This window comes from Petaurus breviceps, unplaced genomic scaffold (assembly GCF_028583685.1).
Source record: "Petaurus breviceps papuanus isolate PSGF00001 unplaced genomic scaffold, PetGlider_PUasm1.0 90845, whole genome shotgun sequence".
NCBI classification, from domain to species: Eukaryota; Metazoa; Chordata; class Mammalia; order Diprotodontia; family Petauridae; genus Petaurus; species Petaurus breviceps.
In genome coordinates, this window is record NW_027187359.1 from 13,452,924 (window position 1) to 13,470,263 (window position 17,340).

At 39.3% G+C, this 17,340-nt stretch overlaps 1 protein-coding gene across 1 annotated transcript in view; it reads right to left on the reverse strand.

Annotated features, from left to right (window-relative positions):
- Positions 1 to 17,340, reverse strand: part of CAPN14 (calpain 14) — a 65,223-nt gene that overhangs the window by 24,953 nt on the left and 22,930 nt on the right. Inside the window, exons 9-12 of the mRNA XM_069071814.1 lie at positions 15,118 to 15,192; positions 11,197 to 11,360; positions 6,828 to 7,018; positions 5,934 to 5,942 (exon numbers count right to left, since the gene is read on the reverse strand). Of these exons, the coding sequence (XP_068927915.1) occupies positions 5,934 to 5,942; positions 6,828 to 7,018; positions 11,197 to 11,360; positions 15,118 to 15,192 (439 nt within the window). The remainder of the gene's footprint in view (positions 1 to 5,933; positions 5,943 to 6,827; positions 7,019 to 11,196; positions 11,361 to 15,117; positions 15,193 to 17,340) is intronic.

The following is a 17,340-nucleotide window of genomic DNA, read 5'->3' on the forward strand; positions in this document are numbered from 1 at the left end:
GAGAGAGAGAGAGAGAGAGAGAGAGAGAGAGAGAGAGAATTTCTATAATTCAGCAATAGTCATAGTTAATTAACAAGAATAAATTAAGAAGATATTTGGGTTCGCAGCTAAAGAATGCCAGGATTCCTCTTCTGGGGACATTTACAGACAAAACACAAACCAGGACTCAGGAATACTGTTGCTGCAACTGCTGCTGTTGGTGCTACTACTACTCTCTCTCTCTCTCTTTCTCTCTCTCTCTCTCTCTCTCTCTCTCTCTCTCTCTCTCTCTCTCTCTCTCTTTCTCTGTGTGTGTGTGTGTGTGTGTGTGTGTGTGTGTGTCTTGCTGTCTCTGTCTCTCTCGTCCCTTCCTGTTTATGCCACAATCCATCTCTCCCTTAAAGAGGTATGCTTCGTGGCTTCGTGACATGCCCATATATCACATACCCAGGTTTTATGGGTTTTATAATGCAGTCAATACTGTGATTTATCTTTCTCCCTATGTTGTGACAGTCTTCAATACTATATCTTGTTATTCATCTAAGTGTTCAATAAATTCTGAAATGGATCTTGTAGCTACTGGCTGTGGCCTAAGCTGGGCTCAGATTTCACCTTGAGTAGCTAAAAGGATTTTAGGGAGGAAAGTTCCTCACTGAGATCATATTTCTATAACTCCTTGGCTTCTAGAATGTTTTGATCTCTTACCTTGGGATAGTGAGGCATTGCTACCTAGCTTTTGTTGTAGCCTAGGCTTCAGATCTTAAACAGTTTACAGTATAACTCAATGCAACAGGTGTTCCTCAGGAACAAAGACAGCTTAAGAGAACACCAACACAGAACCACAGGGAAAACATTGCAGATAAGTTGACTCCCCAGGGCTTCATTGTTCTTCCATTAAAATATCTCATCTGGCTCTCTTACACTCCCTTCTTCCAAGACACATAACCCTAAACACAATCCTAAAAAAAAAGCCTCAAGGTCAAACTTCTCCTTATTTTTATTTTGAGCTTACAGGGAGCCTCAAAGTAGGAAAGAACCTGATGCCTTTCTATGGGGTATGAGCAGCAGCCGCTGATAGGTGATATGTTAGAAATAATAGGGGTTAAAGATAGAGGATTTGAGGCAACCTAGAAGAACCCTGTCAACATTCCCTTCCAAACTACTTTAAAATAATGCCTCCAATCAAGTTTTGAAGTGGCAGAGCCAACAAAAGGTCAGGGTGAGATGTTTTTCCAAACTAAGAAAACTAAGAAGGTTGGCAGGAGAAGTTTGTGACACTGGGGTAGAGGCCTGTCCAGAAGCCCACGCATGTAATGATAGCAACAGCAACTTCAGTACCTGTCAGACCAGAGATGAGAAGGGGTCAGAGAAGTGATCAGAAAGATATTGCAGGGGACATTTTGCTGGCACTGGGTAGAGCTGGAGCTAATTGGTCACTCTATTGCCCATATGCAGTTCTGGGTCACAGTTACAGGGTAGAGAGAAATGATGGGTGGTCAGTCACAAGACAGCAGGGGCCCTGGTTGCAGTTCCAAGGCAAGGAGAGCACTAGTGTTTGTGACTGCATAGGACCAAAGGACCTTCCTGGGTAAAGACCAGAGTGTAGACCAGGAGAGCAATGACCAGACCTCTCCTAGGATCACACCACCTAGAAACAATGAGACCCCCAAACTAGCTCTGAAAACAGCCATAAAAAAGCCTGAAGCTTGAGACAGTGCCTCCCCACCCCAAGGTGAGCAGAGCCCAATTTTAACATAAAGTTCAAAGTAAAGAAATAGACTAGAAAAATAAGCAAACAATAACCACAATAAAAGAATTTGACCAAAAAAAAAGCAACTATAGTGGCAGGGAAGACCAAAACAAAACTTAGAAGAAGATGACAATATAAGAACAGCTACAAACAAAACCTCAAAGAAAAATGCTAATTCAATCCAAGTCCAGCAAGAATTCCTGGAAGAGTTAAAGAAAGAGATCAGTGGTAGAGGAAAAAATGGAAAAAGAAATGAGAGTGATACAAGAAAAATATGAATTAAGAATTAACCACTTGGTAAAAAAGAGGCACAAAAAATACTGAAGAAAATAATAACTTAAAAAACAGAATTGACTTAATGGTAAAAGAGGCACAAAAATTCACTGACGAAAAGAACACCTTAATAAAACAGAATTGGACAAATTGAAAAGATGTACAAAAAGCTCACTGAAAAAGAGAATTCCTTAAAAAAATTGAAATTAGGCATATGGAAACGCCACAAGACATCAGGGACAATAAAATAAAGTCAAAAATGAAAAAAAAGGGGAGGCAGCTAGGTAGCACAGTGAATAGAACACCAACCCTGGAGTCAGGAGGACCTGAGTTCAAATCCAACCTCAGACACTTAATACTCACTAGCTGTTTGACCTTGGGCAAGTTACTTAACCCCAATTGTCCTGCCTCCCCCCGCTCCAAAAAAAATGAAAAAAAAATAGAAGAAAATATGAAATATTTCATCAGAAAAACAACTGACCTGGAAAATAGATCAAGGAGAAATAATTTAAGAATTATTGGACTATCTGAAAGACTCTAGATATCATATTTCAATAAATTATCAAGGAAAACTGCCCTGATATTTTAGATCCAGAGGGTAAAATAGAAATTGAAAGAATCTACCAACCACCTCCTGAAAGAGATCCCAAAATGAAAATTCCCAGGAATGTTATAGCAAATTCTAGAGCTCCTAGATCAGAGAGAAAATACTTCAAGCAGTCAGAAAGAAACAATTAAAATATTGTGGAGCTGCAGTCAGAATGACACAAGATTTAGCGGCTACCATGTTATAAAAGTGGAGAGTTTGGAATATGATATTCTGGAAGGCAAAGAAACTAGGATAACAACCAAGAAAAGATATCCAGCCAAACAGAGCATAATTATTCAGTATGGGGAGAGGGAATGGATTTTTAATGAAATAGAGGACTTTCAAGCATTCAGACCATGACTGAATAGAAAATCTGATGTTCAAATATGAGATTCAAGAGAAGCATAAAAAAGTAAACATGAAAGAGAAATCATAAGGGTCTCAATAAAGTCAAACTGTTCCTGCTTTTACTACGCCATCTTGGCTCTGCCCCTAGTCAAACTGTTTACATTCCTACATGAGATGATAATGTAACTCCTAAGAACTTTATTATCATTAGGGCACTTAAAAGAAGATTACATAGACAGAGGGCATGGATCTGAGTTGATTATGTTTGAATGATCACAAAAAAAAACATATGAAAAAGTAAAAAAGAGGGATGCACTGGGTCTCACATAAAAGAACTTTGCAAGGAAGAGCTTAAAAACTCACTCTCATCACAATTGGTTTAAAGAAGGAAGAATATATATATATATATATATATATACACACATATACATACACACACATATATACATTCAATTGTGTGTAGAAATGTAATTTACTCAATAGGGAAATAGGAGGGGAAGGGGATAAGAGATACAGGGTGGGGGGTGATAAAAGGGAGGGCAGAATAAGGGAGGCAGTGGTTAGAAATAAAATAGATTTTTGAGAAGAGATGGGATAAAAAAAGAGAGAGAAAGAAACAGAAGAAAATGGGATAGAGGGAAAAACACAACTAGTAATCATAACTGGGAATGTGAAAAGGATGAACTCACTAGCAGTTAGCAGAATGGATTAGAATCCAACAATATGTTATTTACAAGAGATACTCCTGAAACAGAAAGACAGCACAGAGTTAAAATAAGGGCTGGAGCAGAATCTAATATGCTTCAGCTGAAGCTAAAAAAGAAAAAGGCAGGGGTAGCAATCATGGTCTCAGATAAAGTAAAAGCAAAAATAGATCTAATTAAAAGGGATAATCAGGGAAACTACATTTTGGTAAAAGGTACCATATGCAATAAAGTCATATCAAAAAAATTTTACAGCAAGTTTCTCTGATAAAGGCCTTGTTTCTCAAATACATACTGAGTATAGAACTGAGTCAAATTTCTAGAAATAAGAATATTTCCTTAAGTAATAAATGGTCAAAGGATATAAACATAGTTTTCATAAGAAGATATCAAAGCTACCTATAGCCATGTAAAAATGTTCTAAATAATTTGTTGTTGTTCATCTTTCATTTTTAGAGAACACCAGTGACATCACTGGGTGATGTCAACTTGCATGTGAATTAGATTTAAGTGAGGCAGAGTTGCACAAAGGTGTCAACCTTACTTTCTCTTTCAGAATCATTGAAGTCTGGGGTGGCCAGGTAGCACAGCGAGTAAGAGCACCGGCTCCAGTGTTGAGAGGACCTGGAGATCGAATCCCGGGCTCAGACACTTGGCACCCACCCAGAAACACCTGGCCGTGTAACCTTGAGCAAGTTACTTAACCCCAATTGCTTAGGGGCAGCTAGGTGGCTCAGTGAGTAAGAGCACTGGCTCCAGTGTCAGGATGACCTGGATCAAATCTGGGCTCAGATACTCAGCACCACACCCAGAAATAACTGGCCGTGTAACCTTGAGCAAGTTACTTAACCCCGATTGCTTTAAATTAAAAAAAAAAAAAAGAATCATTGAAGTCCAGTAACAATACTGGGGATGGCCTAAGAGGCAGTGGGTGATTGTGGTGTCTTCAATGCCTGACTAAGATCTAAGCATTCTACAGTGCCTGCTTCAGCTACCTTCAAATGGTTCTCATCCACCCATTCTACTGGGGAAAGTCTTCACATACTTGGGGTAGACATCCGCCTACTTCACTGATGAGTTTGAGGCCTGTTGGTTAGCCACAACCTGGTTTAGCCCATCTGTTGAGATAGTTTTACCAGGATATGACTGCTGTGCATGCTATAGCTTCTTGGAGTTAAAAGTAAGAATTGGGTGATGGGGGACACAAAAGGTAGATGAGCAATCCTGCAAAGGGTTCAACAGGTTCTCACATCAGAAGTGCTAGTCCCCCTAGAACACTCTATATTCTCCTCTAAATCTCTATTGATTAGAGAAAGGCAAATTAAAACAACTTTGAGGTATCACCTCATACCTATCAGAAATGACAAATACTGGAGGAGATGATGGAAAAATAGGTGCAGTAATGAATTGATGGTGGGGTAATGAACTGGTTTAACCATTCTGGAGAACAATTTGGAACTATGCCCAAAAAAGGGCTATAAAACTGTGCATATCCTTTAACCCATCAATACAACTCCTAGGTCTGTATCCCAAAATGAATTTTAAAAAAAGGAATGATATGCATAAAAATATTTCTAGTAGATCTTTTTGTGTAGGCAAAGAAATGAAAATTAAGGGGATGCTTATCAGTTGGGGAATGACTGAACAAGTTGTGGTACATGATTATGATGGCTTACTTTTGTGCTGAAAGAAAAGTGAAAGGGTGGTTTCAGAAAAACATGACCAGATTTATAAACTGATGCAATGAAGTGAGAAAAACCAGGAGATCAGTGTGCACAGTAACAGCAATGTTGTAATGATGATCAACTGTGAAAGCCTTAGCTATTCTGATCAAAACAATGATCCAAGACAGTTCCAAAGGACTCATGATAAAAAAGTCCTCCACCTCCAGAGAGAGAACTGATGAACTCAGTACAAACTGAAGTATAATTTTCTCACTTTCTTTAACTTACTTTAAAAAAATATGGCTAATATGGAAATCTGTCTTGCATGATTTCACATGTAATAATTGATATCACATTGCTTACCTTCTCTGTGGGTGACAGAGGGAGTGGGAGGGAGGGAGAGAATTTGAGAATCAAAATTTTAAAAAGAGAAGAATGTTAAAAATAAATTTTAAAAAAGAATAATAAGGATTCTTCTAATGGCACAAATCTATAGCAGATGACATCATTTTGGGACCTTATTATAAAAGTATGTTAGAGTTAAATCAGAATTAAGTGGCTTCATAGCTGGTGATATGTCAGAGTTATAGCCCTCACAAATGACTGATTCAAAGTTAAAGACTTACCTCATTCACCTGGAGGACAAAAAGAGAGAGAATAGGTTAGTCAAGGAATTCAGTTCTTCTACAAGCCCAAACCTACACACCCAAAGGCCATAATTGATAGAACTCTAAAGTTATGGGATCATAATACATGCTCTCTGAGGTCCCTTGTAGCACCAACAGGTCCTAATTCTATGCCTAGTCTTAAGGGAATGATGAACCAAAGACCACTGCTAAAGGAGAACCCATCCAAATTGGGAGACACAGATGAATCTAGGTCTGAATGGGACTGAGAATGAAGGAGTATAAGCAGGCCTGAAAGTAGAAGACAGATTGTGATTGGAGAAGATCCAGTTTGCTCACAGAGAAACCCTTTATTTCACTTCTTCAGGGAACTATGCCATAAACTTGGTCACAGAATTTGCTGGTTGGAGGGACCTCTGCAGTCATCTAATCTAACCCATAGCCCACCACTAAATACTCAATACAGTGGTCGCCCACCCTCTGCTTAAACAACATAAAGTAGCAACTGACTGTTTATTTGTTGGGTTTGTCATATTAGGGATTACTTTTGTGTAGGGTTGGGCTAGATGGTAACTGAAATCCTTTTCAATTCTATGACTCCACGAATATTTACTAAATATTTTCATAAGGAGGCAAAATTTCCAGTATGTCACATAGGCCTTTTCTACTTGATTCCAAAGGGGGCAAACTAAAGAGAAACAAACTTTGACTTGAAATTTTTAAAAGTTTTCTTATAATTAGTGCTATCCATAAGCAGAATGTTGATGGAGAAGAGAAAGAAGAGGGATAATAAATAGTCCTACTCATGTTTAGTCATTATCTCAGAAGAGAATTAGATACCCTTTGGGATGGGGAAACCAATCTATTTCCAATCCCACATTGAGCATCACTCACTTTGGTTGATCCAAATTCTTCACCTACCCTGAAAAGAAAAGTGCCAATGGGGAGATGAAGCATTTCTTTCCGGTGACGGCTCTTAGATTTTTGCATAAGAGAAACCAAGACACCACAGGGTTTTGAGGATTTCTTGTCTTCATCAGCACTTAAGACAGTAAGTTGAAATTGTGGGTTCATCCAAAATGTGTCTGGGGAAGGAGGAGTTAAACTTATCAGAGATTTAATAATAAAGAAAACATCCTGGATTTCCCTAGAATCCTGGAACTTTGAAATCTCCTCATCTGAAGGGAACTCAGAGGACATCTAGTCCAACTTAGACAGTAATAAAAATGCCCTGGGGTCCTACTCTCCTGACAGTGACTGCCTCACCCAGAAAGGAATTTTAGAAGAGGAATAAAGAGGATTCTGTGAAGATGGCAAAGTAGGTCAGGAAATTCTAAGCTCTCAAGATTTCCCCCCACAAAAGAGTTAAGATAACACCTTAGGGTAAACAAAGTGTGGGTGGAGATAAATAAGAATGGGGGGCATAATCAGGGTCCTCCTGGGACAATTTGAGAGGGTCAGAAGAAAAATCAGAGGTCAGGGTTTGGTCCTTGTGAAGAGTAAATACCTCCAGTCTAGGTTCTGTTTTCACAGCAAGGAGCAAGCCTCTTAAACAACAAGCATTAAGTCCTGGGGTTAGTTAGTGTGAGAGGCTGCCTTGGTCCCAGCCACTGGAACTTTTACCCTTGGGATAGTGAGGGGAGTTAGGTGTTTGGGCCCAGGAAGATCGAGGGAACCTCTGCTGACCAGGAATGCCAGACCCAGCTGTGCTGTGAATAGCTGTGGGGGCAAAAAGGAACCAGCATATGCCCAGTGAATGCAGGAGCAGTGGTGCAGAAAGCCCCTGTCTGTGGGCACTTAGAGGAGGTTGGACATTTGGCTTTGGTTTCAGGTTAGAGGGAAGAAGTGAAGATCTGGGGCAAGAGGCATCATTTCCCACAACCAGAGCTATAGGTGACACAAATAATTAAGGTATCACCACAAAAAAAATGCACAGCAAAGGAGAAAGAATCCAACTATAGAAGCCTTTATGGTAATAGAGATGACCAGGGTTCATCTTCAGAGTAGGATATTGAAGTAAAGGAACCCCCAAAGAGTAATGTCAAATGGACACCTGCCCAAAAAGAATTCATGGAAGATCTTAAAAAAAAAAGACTTCAAAAATCAAATGACAGAGATGGAGGAAAAACTAAAAAAGAAAATAACAATAATCCAAGAAAAACAAAAAGGGTATGAAAGGAAAGTTAACTAATTAGAAAAGGAGATCCAGAATCTTGAGGAAGAAAATGACACCTTGCAAATCAGAATTGGGCAAAGTAAAGCCAGTGAAATTGTAAGAAATCAAGAAATGATTAAACAAAATATGAATAATGAAAAAATTTAAGAGAAACTGAAACATAAGAAAAACAACAGATTTGGAGAATAGATCAAGAAGAGAAAATTTAAAATTAATCGGACTAACTGAAAGTTATGATAAAAATAATCTTGATACAATAATACAAGAAACATCAAAGATAATTGTCCTGAAGCATCAGAACAAAGGGGGGAAAGTAGAAATAGAAAAAAATCCATTGATCACCACTTAAAAGAGATCCTATGAGGAAAACTCACAGGAATATTATAGTCAAATTCCAAAATCCCCAGCTCAAGAAAAAATATTAAAAGCATCAAGATTAAAACAATTTAAGTATGATGGTGCCACAATTTGAATTTCATAAGACCTAGCAGCAGAAACATTAAAGGACCGCAGGTTTTGGAACACAACATATTGAATAGCAAAAGAACTGGGGCTCTGGCCAAAAATATGCTTTGCAAAGTTAACTATTATCCTGAATGAAAAAAAAAATGGACATTTGACAAACTCTCAGACTTTCAAGACTTTGTTAAAAAAAATCCTGAACTTAATAGAAGATTCAACATATAAGAACCAAAAGAAATATAAGGCATATAACAAAGACTGATTATAAGGGATTCATAAGGACAATCTGTTTACTTTTTATATATGTAAAATGTAAAATGGTTGTCTAAGATTCTTATCAATAATTGGGTAATTGATAATATCAAAAATTGGGGTAAACCTGAGAATGATTTGAATTTAAAGAGTAAAATCATTTAGGAACAGCTTAAAAGAGTAATTATTTGAGGTGCAAAAGGAAGAATTGATACAGAGGAATTAGACGGGGGAGGAGTACTGGTAGTTCTAGTAACCTACTTTCACTGGGAATGGGTTTAAGAGGAAACAATACATATATACTTAGAAGAGTACAAAAGTATTCTAAATTCAGAAGAAATAAAACAGTAGGGGCACAGGGAGGAGAAGAGGACAAGGGAGGGGGAAAGAAGAGGCAAAACAGGAGCATAGAAGGGTGTTTAGATTCATAGGAATGGGAGGGGAGGAGAGGGATCCTTGAAGAGGGGTAGGCAAGTCATAGGAGGGCAAGGTAGTGGGTAGAAGTAAGTAGAGGAGGCAGAAGGGATAGGAAACAATAGATATAATCATATATAAAAAAACAAAGATCAGGAGTAGACTAGGCTTGGGAAAGTATGTATGTATGTATGTATATATATATATATATATGTGTGTGTGTGTGTGTGTATGTATATATCTATAGCTATAGAGAAACATCTAAACTTTATTGCATAACTTTCTGGGGGGAGGGAAAAAAGAACAAAGTAAAAAAGCGCACAGCAGAGAACAAAAGAAAACTTACAAGGAAGCAAAGAAAAGACAGAAAATTCTCAACACAATGAGTATTATTTATCATAGAGGCTTTCTTGAAATGAAAATCTATTGTTACATATTTTGAATCTTCTCTTATGTTCTGTGATGCACACAACATGCTTTTTTTCTAACTTTCTATTTAAGTTCCAATATTTAAGTTTATAATCTGTTTTTGTTTCTTTTCTCTATTCTGCATTTGTGTTCTGGAATTTGAGTCTAAAATAAAATTTTGGAAAATGAAAAGAAAAGAAAAGCTGTAGCCATAAGGCACTTCACTTTTTCCTATTCACCTCCACCATAGCCTCCTTACCAACTCTTTTACCACTTCTAGTCTACCCTTTTCTCCTTTCTTCCTCCTTACCCCATCTCCAGTTCTGGAACCACAAACCATGATCAAAGCACTCTGCCACAGTTCCTTCCTAAGTTGTGTCAGTCTGCTCCCCTAGGGTCCCACACACCATCCCTGCAAATTTCCAGACCAAAGTTCTTTTCTTTGACCACCACTTCCCAATGTGTGGAGTTTCCTCCACTAAAATGTAAACTACTGTTTTGGGCTTTTCCTGCTTTCCTTAAATTCTAATGCTCTCTTTCCCAAAGGGCCTTGTATTTAACTACCTCATATTCATTTGTATTTATTTTCTTTATATGCCATATATACATGTTATGGACCCTCTGGCAGTCTAGTGAAACATATGGAACATGTTATGGACCCTCTGGCAGTCTAGTGAAACCTATGGAACCCTTCTCATAATATAATTTTAAATGCACAAAACAGAATACATAAGGTTACAAAGGAAATCAATTACACTGAAATACAGTTATCATAATTTTTTTTTGATTCATACACCCCAGATTAGGAATACCAGCCAGTCTAAATACCCCAAGTTTCCTCAGTCAATCCTCCGAGAACATGATTTCTAGTTCCCTTACCCTCTCAGTCATGCTACTGACTTGTCAATACCCTTCCTAAAATGTGGTCCCTCCTAACTGAACACAAATGAAGATCTGACCGATCTTACTGTATCGCTACAAGTATAATGCTTAAAAAAAGAGAATTGAACACAATATTCATTTATTTGATCCCTAAGATAGATCTAAACTGAGCTCTGCCTTCTTGGGGTCAGCTGTGGCCATTGTGAAAGCCAAGTTTATCTTTAGAGGCCCCAGCTCTTTGTTTTCTCTTTCCCTCCCTCCTCCATTTTAACTGGAATCAGAATCTTAAGCTAAAGAGATGAAATCAAATTTTAGGCTTCAGTCATTGAGGAGGAAAGTTGGAGGGGGAAGGAAGATGGATTAAAGGCCTTACTGGATTTCTTAAATTGGGTACTGGCAAGTGCCCCTTCCTTCACTATTGAATGCCAGTGCTGGATTCTACTCTGAACCATGGATGGGGGAAATATTCATAAAATAGGGCATTCGATTTTGGGAGTTCATTGGCTATGTACTGTTGTATCCATTACACATCCCAAGCGAAAAGCACATGAATTAAGATTCCTGCCTCAGACTGCTGTCCTTTCCCTCTTGCTCAGGACTGTTGGAGCCCTTGGCTCCCCACCCCCTCCCCCGGTACAAAGTTCCGACCTAACCTGTGGAATGACTTACCTCTGTAATGCCTTAGCCTGCCACCAGCTGTGCTGCCCCTCACCCATCTCCCAGCGCTCAGAGAACACATCCATTTCTTTCCCACTTCCTGACTCATCAGGTCTGGTGTCAGCTGACAGATGACCAGAGACACAAAATGGAATTTAAAGTCATGGAAGGACATCCTGAGAAAATAGACACAAAGACTGTGTTGAGGCAAGACATCAGGACATGATGGGGAAAGCTAAATTATAGTTTAAACTACAAAACCTGACATTTGACAAAGTGGAAAGACTACTGGGCCTGGAGTCAAAAGATGTAGAGTCAAAAAATTCCAATTTCACCTCTGCCCTCACTACTTACATAAGCAAGTTACATAACTTTCCAGTATCTTCATGTGAAAAATACAGATAATTGTACCACATGACCGCAGAGGTGACTGTGAGCATAAATGTACCTAAGGTGGAACAATGAGGGTGCTATCCCAAAGCACTAAATTTTAAAAGACACTAACAGCATTGACACCCTACAATGTAGAACAACTGAGTGCAATAAGAATCACTTTTTGAAATAGGAAACTTATAGCCTTGTTGTGTCATAGGGACCCTTCTCATGAGAAATGATGTACAGAGTCCCTTCTTCCTATTTTATTCAATTGAATTAATCTTAGAAAGTGATTTAAAGGTGTATTTCATGATGCTTTCCTAGGACACATTTCTAAGATGCCTGAACCATTATTACTTATGGTTCTGGTTATAAAAATTGAATGGGATGATACAAGTAGAAAAGGGGTTTTGTAACCCTAAAGCCTTGTATACTCATTTTTGGGGATGAGGGTTGAGTTCTGGATCTGTGATTTCATTTGTATAATAGCAACAATAATAGCATTTATATGCACTTTTAAGGTTTGCAAAATGCTTTATAAATATTATTTTATTCTCACAACCCTAGGAGGTAGTTGCTATTATTATTATTATTATTGCCTTTTGGAGGGCAATTGGGGTTAAGTAACTTGCCCAAGGTTACACAGCTAGTTTTTTTGTGTTAAGTGTCTGAGGCCAGAACCAAACTCAGGTCCTCCCTACTCCAGGGCCGGTGCTTTACTCACTGCGCCACCTAGCTGCCCCTAGTTGCTATTATTATTTTCATTTTACAGATGAGGAAACTAAGGCAGAGAAGAATTACGTGACTTGCCTAGGGTCGTGTAGTTACCAAGTGTCTTAGGTTGGATTTCAACTTAAGTCTTTCCAAGTCCAGGTCCAGAACTCTATTCATTGAGTCACCTACTTGTGCCTTTTGTTTAAAGAACTCCCAGTGAGGAAAATCCCTTTACCAATGAAGATTGTCAATTGCTCTCTATCTTTCAGTCTTAAAGAACTGAATGGGGTACTAAGAGATTAAATGACTTATACAGACTCACATAGCTAATATATGTATCAGAGGTGGGACATGAAAGCAGTCTTCCTGATTCTGAGGCCAGCCCTCTAGCCACTATACATATAAACACAAGCCATTATATTTCCAGTGACATTCACTCAACTTCCCTATCCACAGAGGTCTTTGGGGCTTGCAAGGGAAGATCTAAGCAAATATAAAGTGAGATTTCATCATTTGGTATAAGGATCAAGGCTCTTTGAGTTAAATAATCTATTTAATACATGTGGATTGCTCCCAGGCAATACATCTCTCCTTTTCCTGTAGGGTGACCTTGAGAGGAGATAAAGATTTTGTAATCTATCAAACAAAGAATATTTATGGAGCATCTACTCTGTACTAGACCACAGGCTAAATCCTATGGGGAATACAGAGACATGCATTAATTTGCTTTCCATGAAGTTTCCAGGATTGACAGAGACAACCTTTCTATATATGAAAAGTTTACAGGAAAAATAATGATAATAATAGTAATAGCTAGCATTTATATAATGCTTCAAGCTTTTCAAAGTGTTTTACATATCTAACTCATCTGATCCTCACAACTATGGGAAGCTGGTGCTAGAATAATCCCTATTGTATAAAAGAAGAAAATAAGGCACAGAGAGGTGATCTACGCAGTCACACAAGATAGCAAGCATGTGAGGTAGGATTTCAACTCAGACGTTCCTCATTCCTAGTCTGTGCCACTTAGCTGCCCTACATAATAATAATAGCTCACAACCTCTTTGGCTGTAAGATTTATGAAAGTCTTGAAAATCTGCCCAGGGTCATTAGTGAACCTGTTACCAGTGATACCAATACCAATGACCTGTGAAAAAAAATTTTAGTTCTCATCTTCCATGAGCTCTCAGCATCTTTTGGCAATGTTGGTCATTACCCCCTTCCTCCTGGGCACTATCTCCTTCCTTGGCTTTAGAAAGAGTGTGAGGACAGCAGAAAAGAAGATTGCATCTGCAGGCAGAAGACTCAGGGTCATAGCTGCCTCTAACCCTTACTATCTGTGGCTGACATCTCTTCAACTCTCTGCCAGTTTTCTCCACTGTAAACTGAGAGTGATTAATTAGATGGCCTCTGAGGTCCCTTCCAGCCCTAGACATTGGATTTTATGACATACACTCTCCTGCTTCTTTTCCTGCTTCTCCAATCATTCCTTTTTTGAAGGTTCATCTTCATAGTTCTTTAATGTGGGTATTTCTCAAAGTCCATTCTTGATCTTCTTTTCCTCTCTAAATCTCTCCCTCAGTAGTCTTATTTAATAATGATAAGAACAATAGCTCATATCTATATAATGCTTTAGAGTTTGCAAAATACATATATTATCTTCTGCGTTCAAAGGCTCACAACAGCTTTAGGAGGTCGGTACTGTTATTATCTTGACTTTATTTTTGAGGGAACTGAGGCAAACAGAGGTTAAATGATTTGCCCAGGGCATACTCCTAATAAGAGTCTGAGGTAAGATTTGAACTTGGATCTTCTCCATTCTAGGTCCAGCATTCTATTCACGGCATATTCTCTTTGAATGTTCCTTCTTCACTTCTCAAAATCAGCCAAGTACTTCCTGTTTATTTTACCTGAGATAATTTTCACTTGGGTCTTCTTTAGTCTCCCTGGTCATGACGCTAGTACAAATTATATTTGCCACCTGCCTTCTTACCTCAACAGTTAAGTGAAACTGCTCTCTCTAAAGTTTTCAATGATTTTTAATCATCAAATCTAATAACCATGGCCTCAAACATCATTCTTCTTGAAATCTTTTCAGCATTTGATGCTATCAATCACTGTCTCCTTCTGAATAGTCTCTCTCTAGTTTTTTGTGGTACTGTTCTCTCTTCCTTCTCCCCTTGCCTCCCTGACCTCTCTCTACCAGTCTTCACAGATCAGCTATTGGCAGAGTTGGGGTGAGTACTTGTTCTCACTTCTTTCCCTACTCCCTCTCTTAAGACCAAAGCCCTAAATAACCTTGTTCCCACCCCTCTCTCCACCAGCTTGACAAAAGGCCTTGAAAATCCCTCTTCAAACAACTTTTGAAACACAAATTCACTTGTGGGGGAGGAGGTTGCTGAGACTAAGAACCTGGGACACCAATCCCATATGGGCAGAGTCCCCAGGGTACAACAAGGCTCACTAAAGGGAGGACTGGGGGAATAATAGCTAACTTACCTAAGGTGTGGCAAAGAGGTGGTTGAAAAGGGAGGAGAAAGAGGAGCTCCCTGTAGCTTCCTATTTTAACTAATGATTCTTGCTCTGTAGGCCCTAAATTCAGTGTTAGGAGATGTTAAAGGAGTATAAGACCTGTTGGGTTTTCTAAATTTTAGAGAGTGATTTCAAAGCCCTCGCCACCCCTTAGAACTGCTTAGAGATATTAAGTAGAGTCCCATTAAGGAAACAGGAGTATATGGAGTAATGGGGTTATTAACTAACAGAAGGGAAAAGAGAAGCACCCAACAGTGAGGGGGGAACCCAGGATCTGGGCTATGTGGAGTCCCTCATGCTCAGTCCTCTTACCAGAACTCTCCATCCTCATCATCCCGCAGAAGCAGAATCTTCTCCTTTGGACTCAGGAGGTCCCATTTTTTTGACCTGAAGGGGTTGGGGGATGGGGAGGGGGAAGGAATGAAATGCTATGGGTGACGTGCTCATTAAAAAACTTGTGGGGAATGGTCCACTGTGTTTGAGGTGGGCTGATATAGTGGAAAGAGCTCTGAGCTTTGAGTCACAAGACCAGAGTTCGAATCTCAGCTCCATCATTTATTTCCTGTTTGACCTTATTTCCTGGGCAGCATCATCTCTTAAAGTCTCAGTTTCCTCATCTGTAAAATGAGGGCATTAGATTGTGGGGTCTCTAAGGTCACTTCCGGCTTTAGCTCTCTGAGCAGCCTTGCAGAGATGGCTGATTAATCACCTTAACTTCGAATGCCTCACTCACTGTCTTGTCTCATTGGAGCCTCACCACCACCCTGGGAAGGAGCTACTAGAGGAGTCATTATGCCTGCTTTATAGTTGAGTAAGCTGAGGCTCAGAGAGCCAATGACTCGCTCAGGATCACACAGAAGCTAAGTGCTGGAGGTGAGACTCAAGCCAGATCTCTGCCCATTCCAACTCCTTCCTGCTGCACTAAGACCCAATTGTTTCTCACTGAGATCAGTTGAAATTTTACAGTGCAGAACATGTACACGGGGAACCCAAAGGCAGTAGATGCCCCACTGGACAAAGTGCCAGACTTGGAGTTGGGAAGGCCTGAGTTCTAAACTTGCCTCAGCCACTTTGCTATGTGCGCCCAGGTTAATTACTTACCTTCTCTACACTTCATGGTTTGTTATTTTTCTATAGAATGGGGATAATAATAGCTTACCAAGAGTTTTTCAAACCTTAAAGGACCATATAAAAATAATAGCTAGCATTTAGATAAGTACTTTTAGATTTGCACAGAGCTTTGAATGCATTATCTCATTTTATCCCAACAACCATGGGAGATAGGAGCTATTATTAGCCTCATTTTACAGATGAGCAACCTAAGGCAGACAGAAGGTAAGTGACTTGCCCAGGGTCACACAGCTAGTAAATATCTGAGGATGGATTTAAACTCAGGTCTTCCTGTTTCCAGGTCCAATGCTCTATCTGCTATGCCACTTAGCTGCTTATGAACAATAACCATGGGCCTTCCCAGAAAAGCTGGATAATGATATAGTTAGAACTGACAGGGACCCTTGAAGTCATCTAATCTAACCACACCCTTATAGAAAAAGACACTAAGGGTCAGAGAGATTTAACCAATATCACATATGAGTGACAGAGCAGAGACAAATTATCAATTATCAATCAGTTTTAGTTCCACTCTGGAGGACACATTTATTAGAAATGTTAAAGGGGGGGGGGCAGCTAGGTGGCACAGCAAATAGAGCACTGGTCCTGGAGTAATGGAGCACCTGAGTTCAAATCTGGCCTCAGACACTTAACACTTACTAGTCATGTGACCTTGGGAAAGTCACTTGACCCCAATTGCCCTGTCCTCCCCCATCCAAAAAGAAAAAAAAAAGAAAAAGAAATGTTAAAGGGACTAATTTTCACATAAGAATTGGACCAGATGGTCTCTGAGGATGCAACTTTGCAACTCTGAAACCCTGAGATTCTGGAATCCAGAATAAAAAGGGCAAATGTTCTAGAACTGGAGAGTTAAATTTCTCCCTCTTCAGTTATCTTTTCAGTCAGGAAACCCCTGTCTCAGGGAAAAGAAAAAAAGTGACAAGGTCTCATTGCCCTCATGTGGATGCACATATGCAAATATGCATGTATGCACAATACATGTACACATACATAAAAACACACATGTGTGTGATGTGTAAGTAAACACATGTGCACATATGCATGTTGTAATGCATAAGCACGTGTGAACATATAGACATTCATATGTAGGCACATAGGTATGTGGATATAGTGCAATATACAAAAACACATGCATATACAAGTGTTTCGATACTTACAGGTAAAATCATGTGACTCTTTGCAAGTGATCTAATAGAGAGAGCCCCTGACCACCTACCGTGTTTCCCCGATAATAAGACCTATCCCGAAAATAAGCCCTCCCCTTACTGTGTAAGATTCCTCTAAAATAAGCCCTCCCCCGAAAATAAGCCCTATTGAGATTGCTACTGTAGTGAAGGTGATCCCCTGCGCTACACGTTACATTATGGTACCCTCTGTATGCACCGTCCCCCCCCCCCCGTGAAA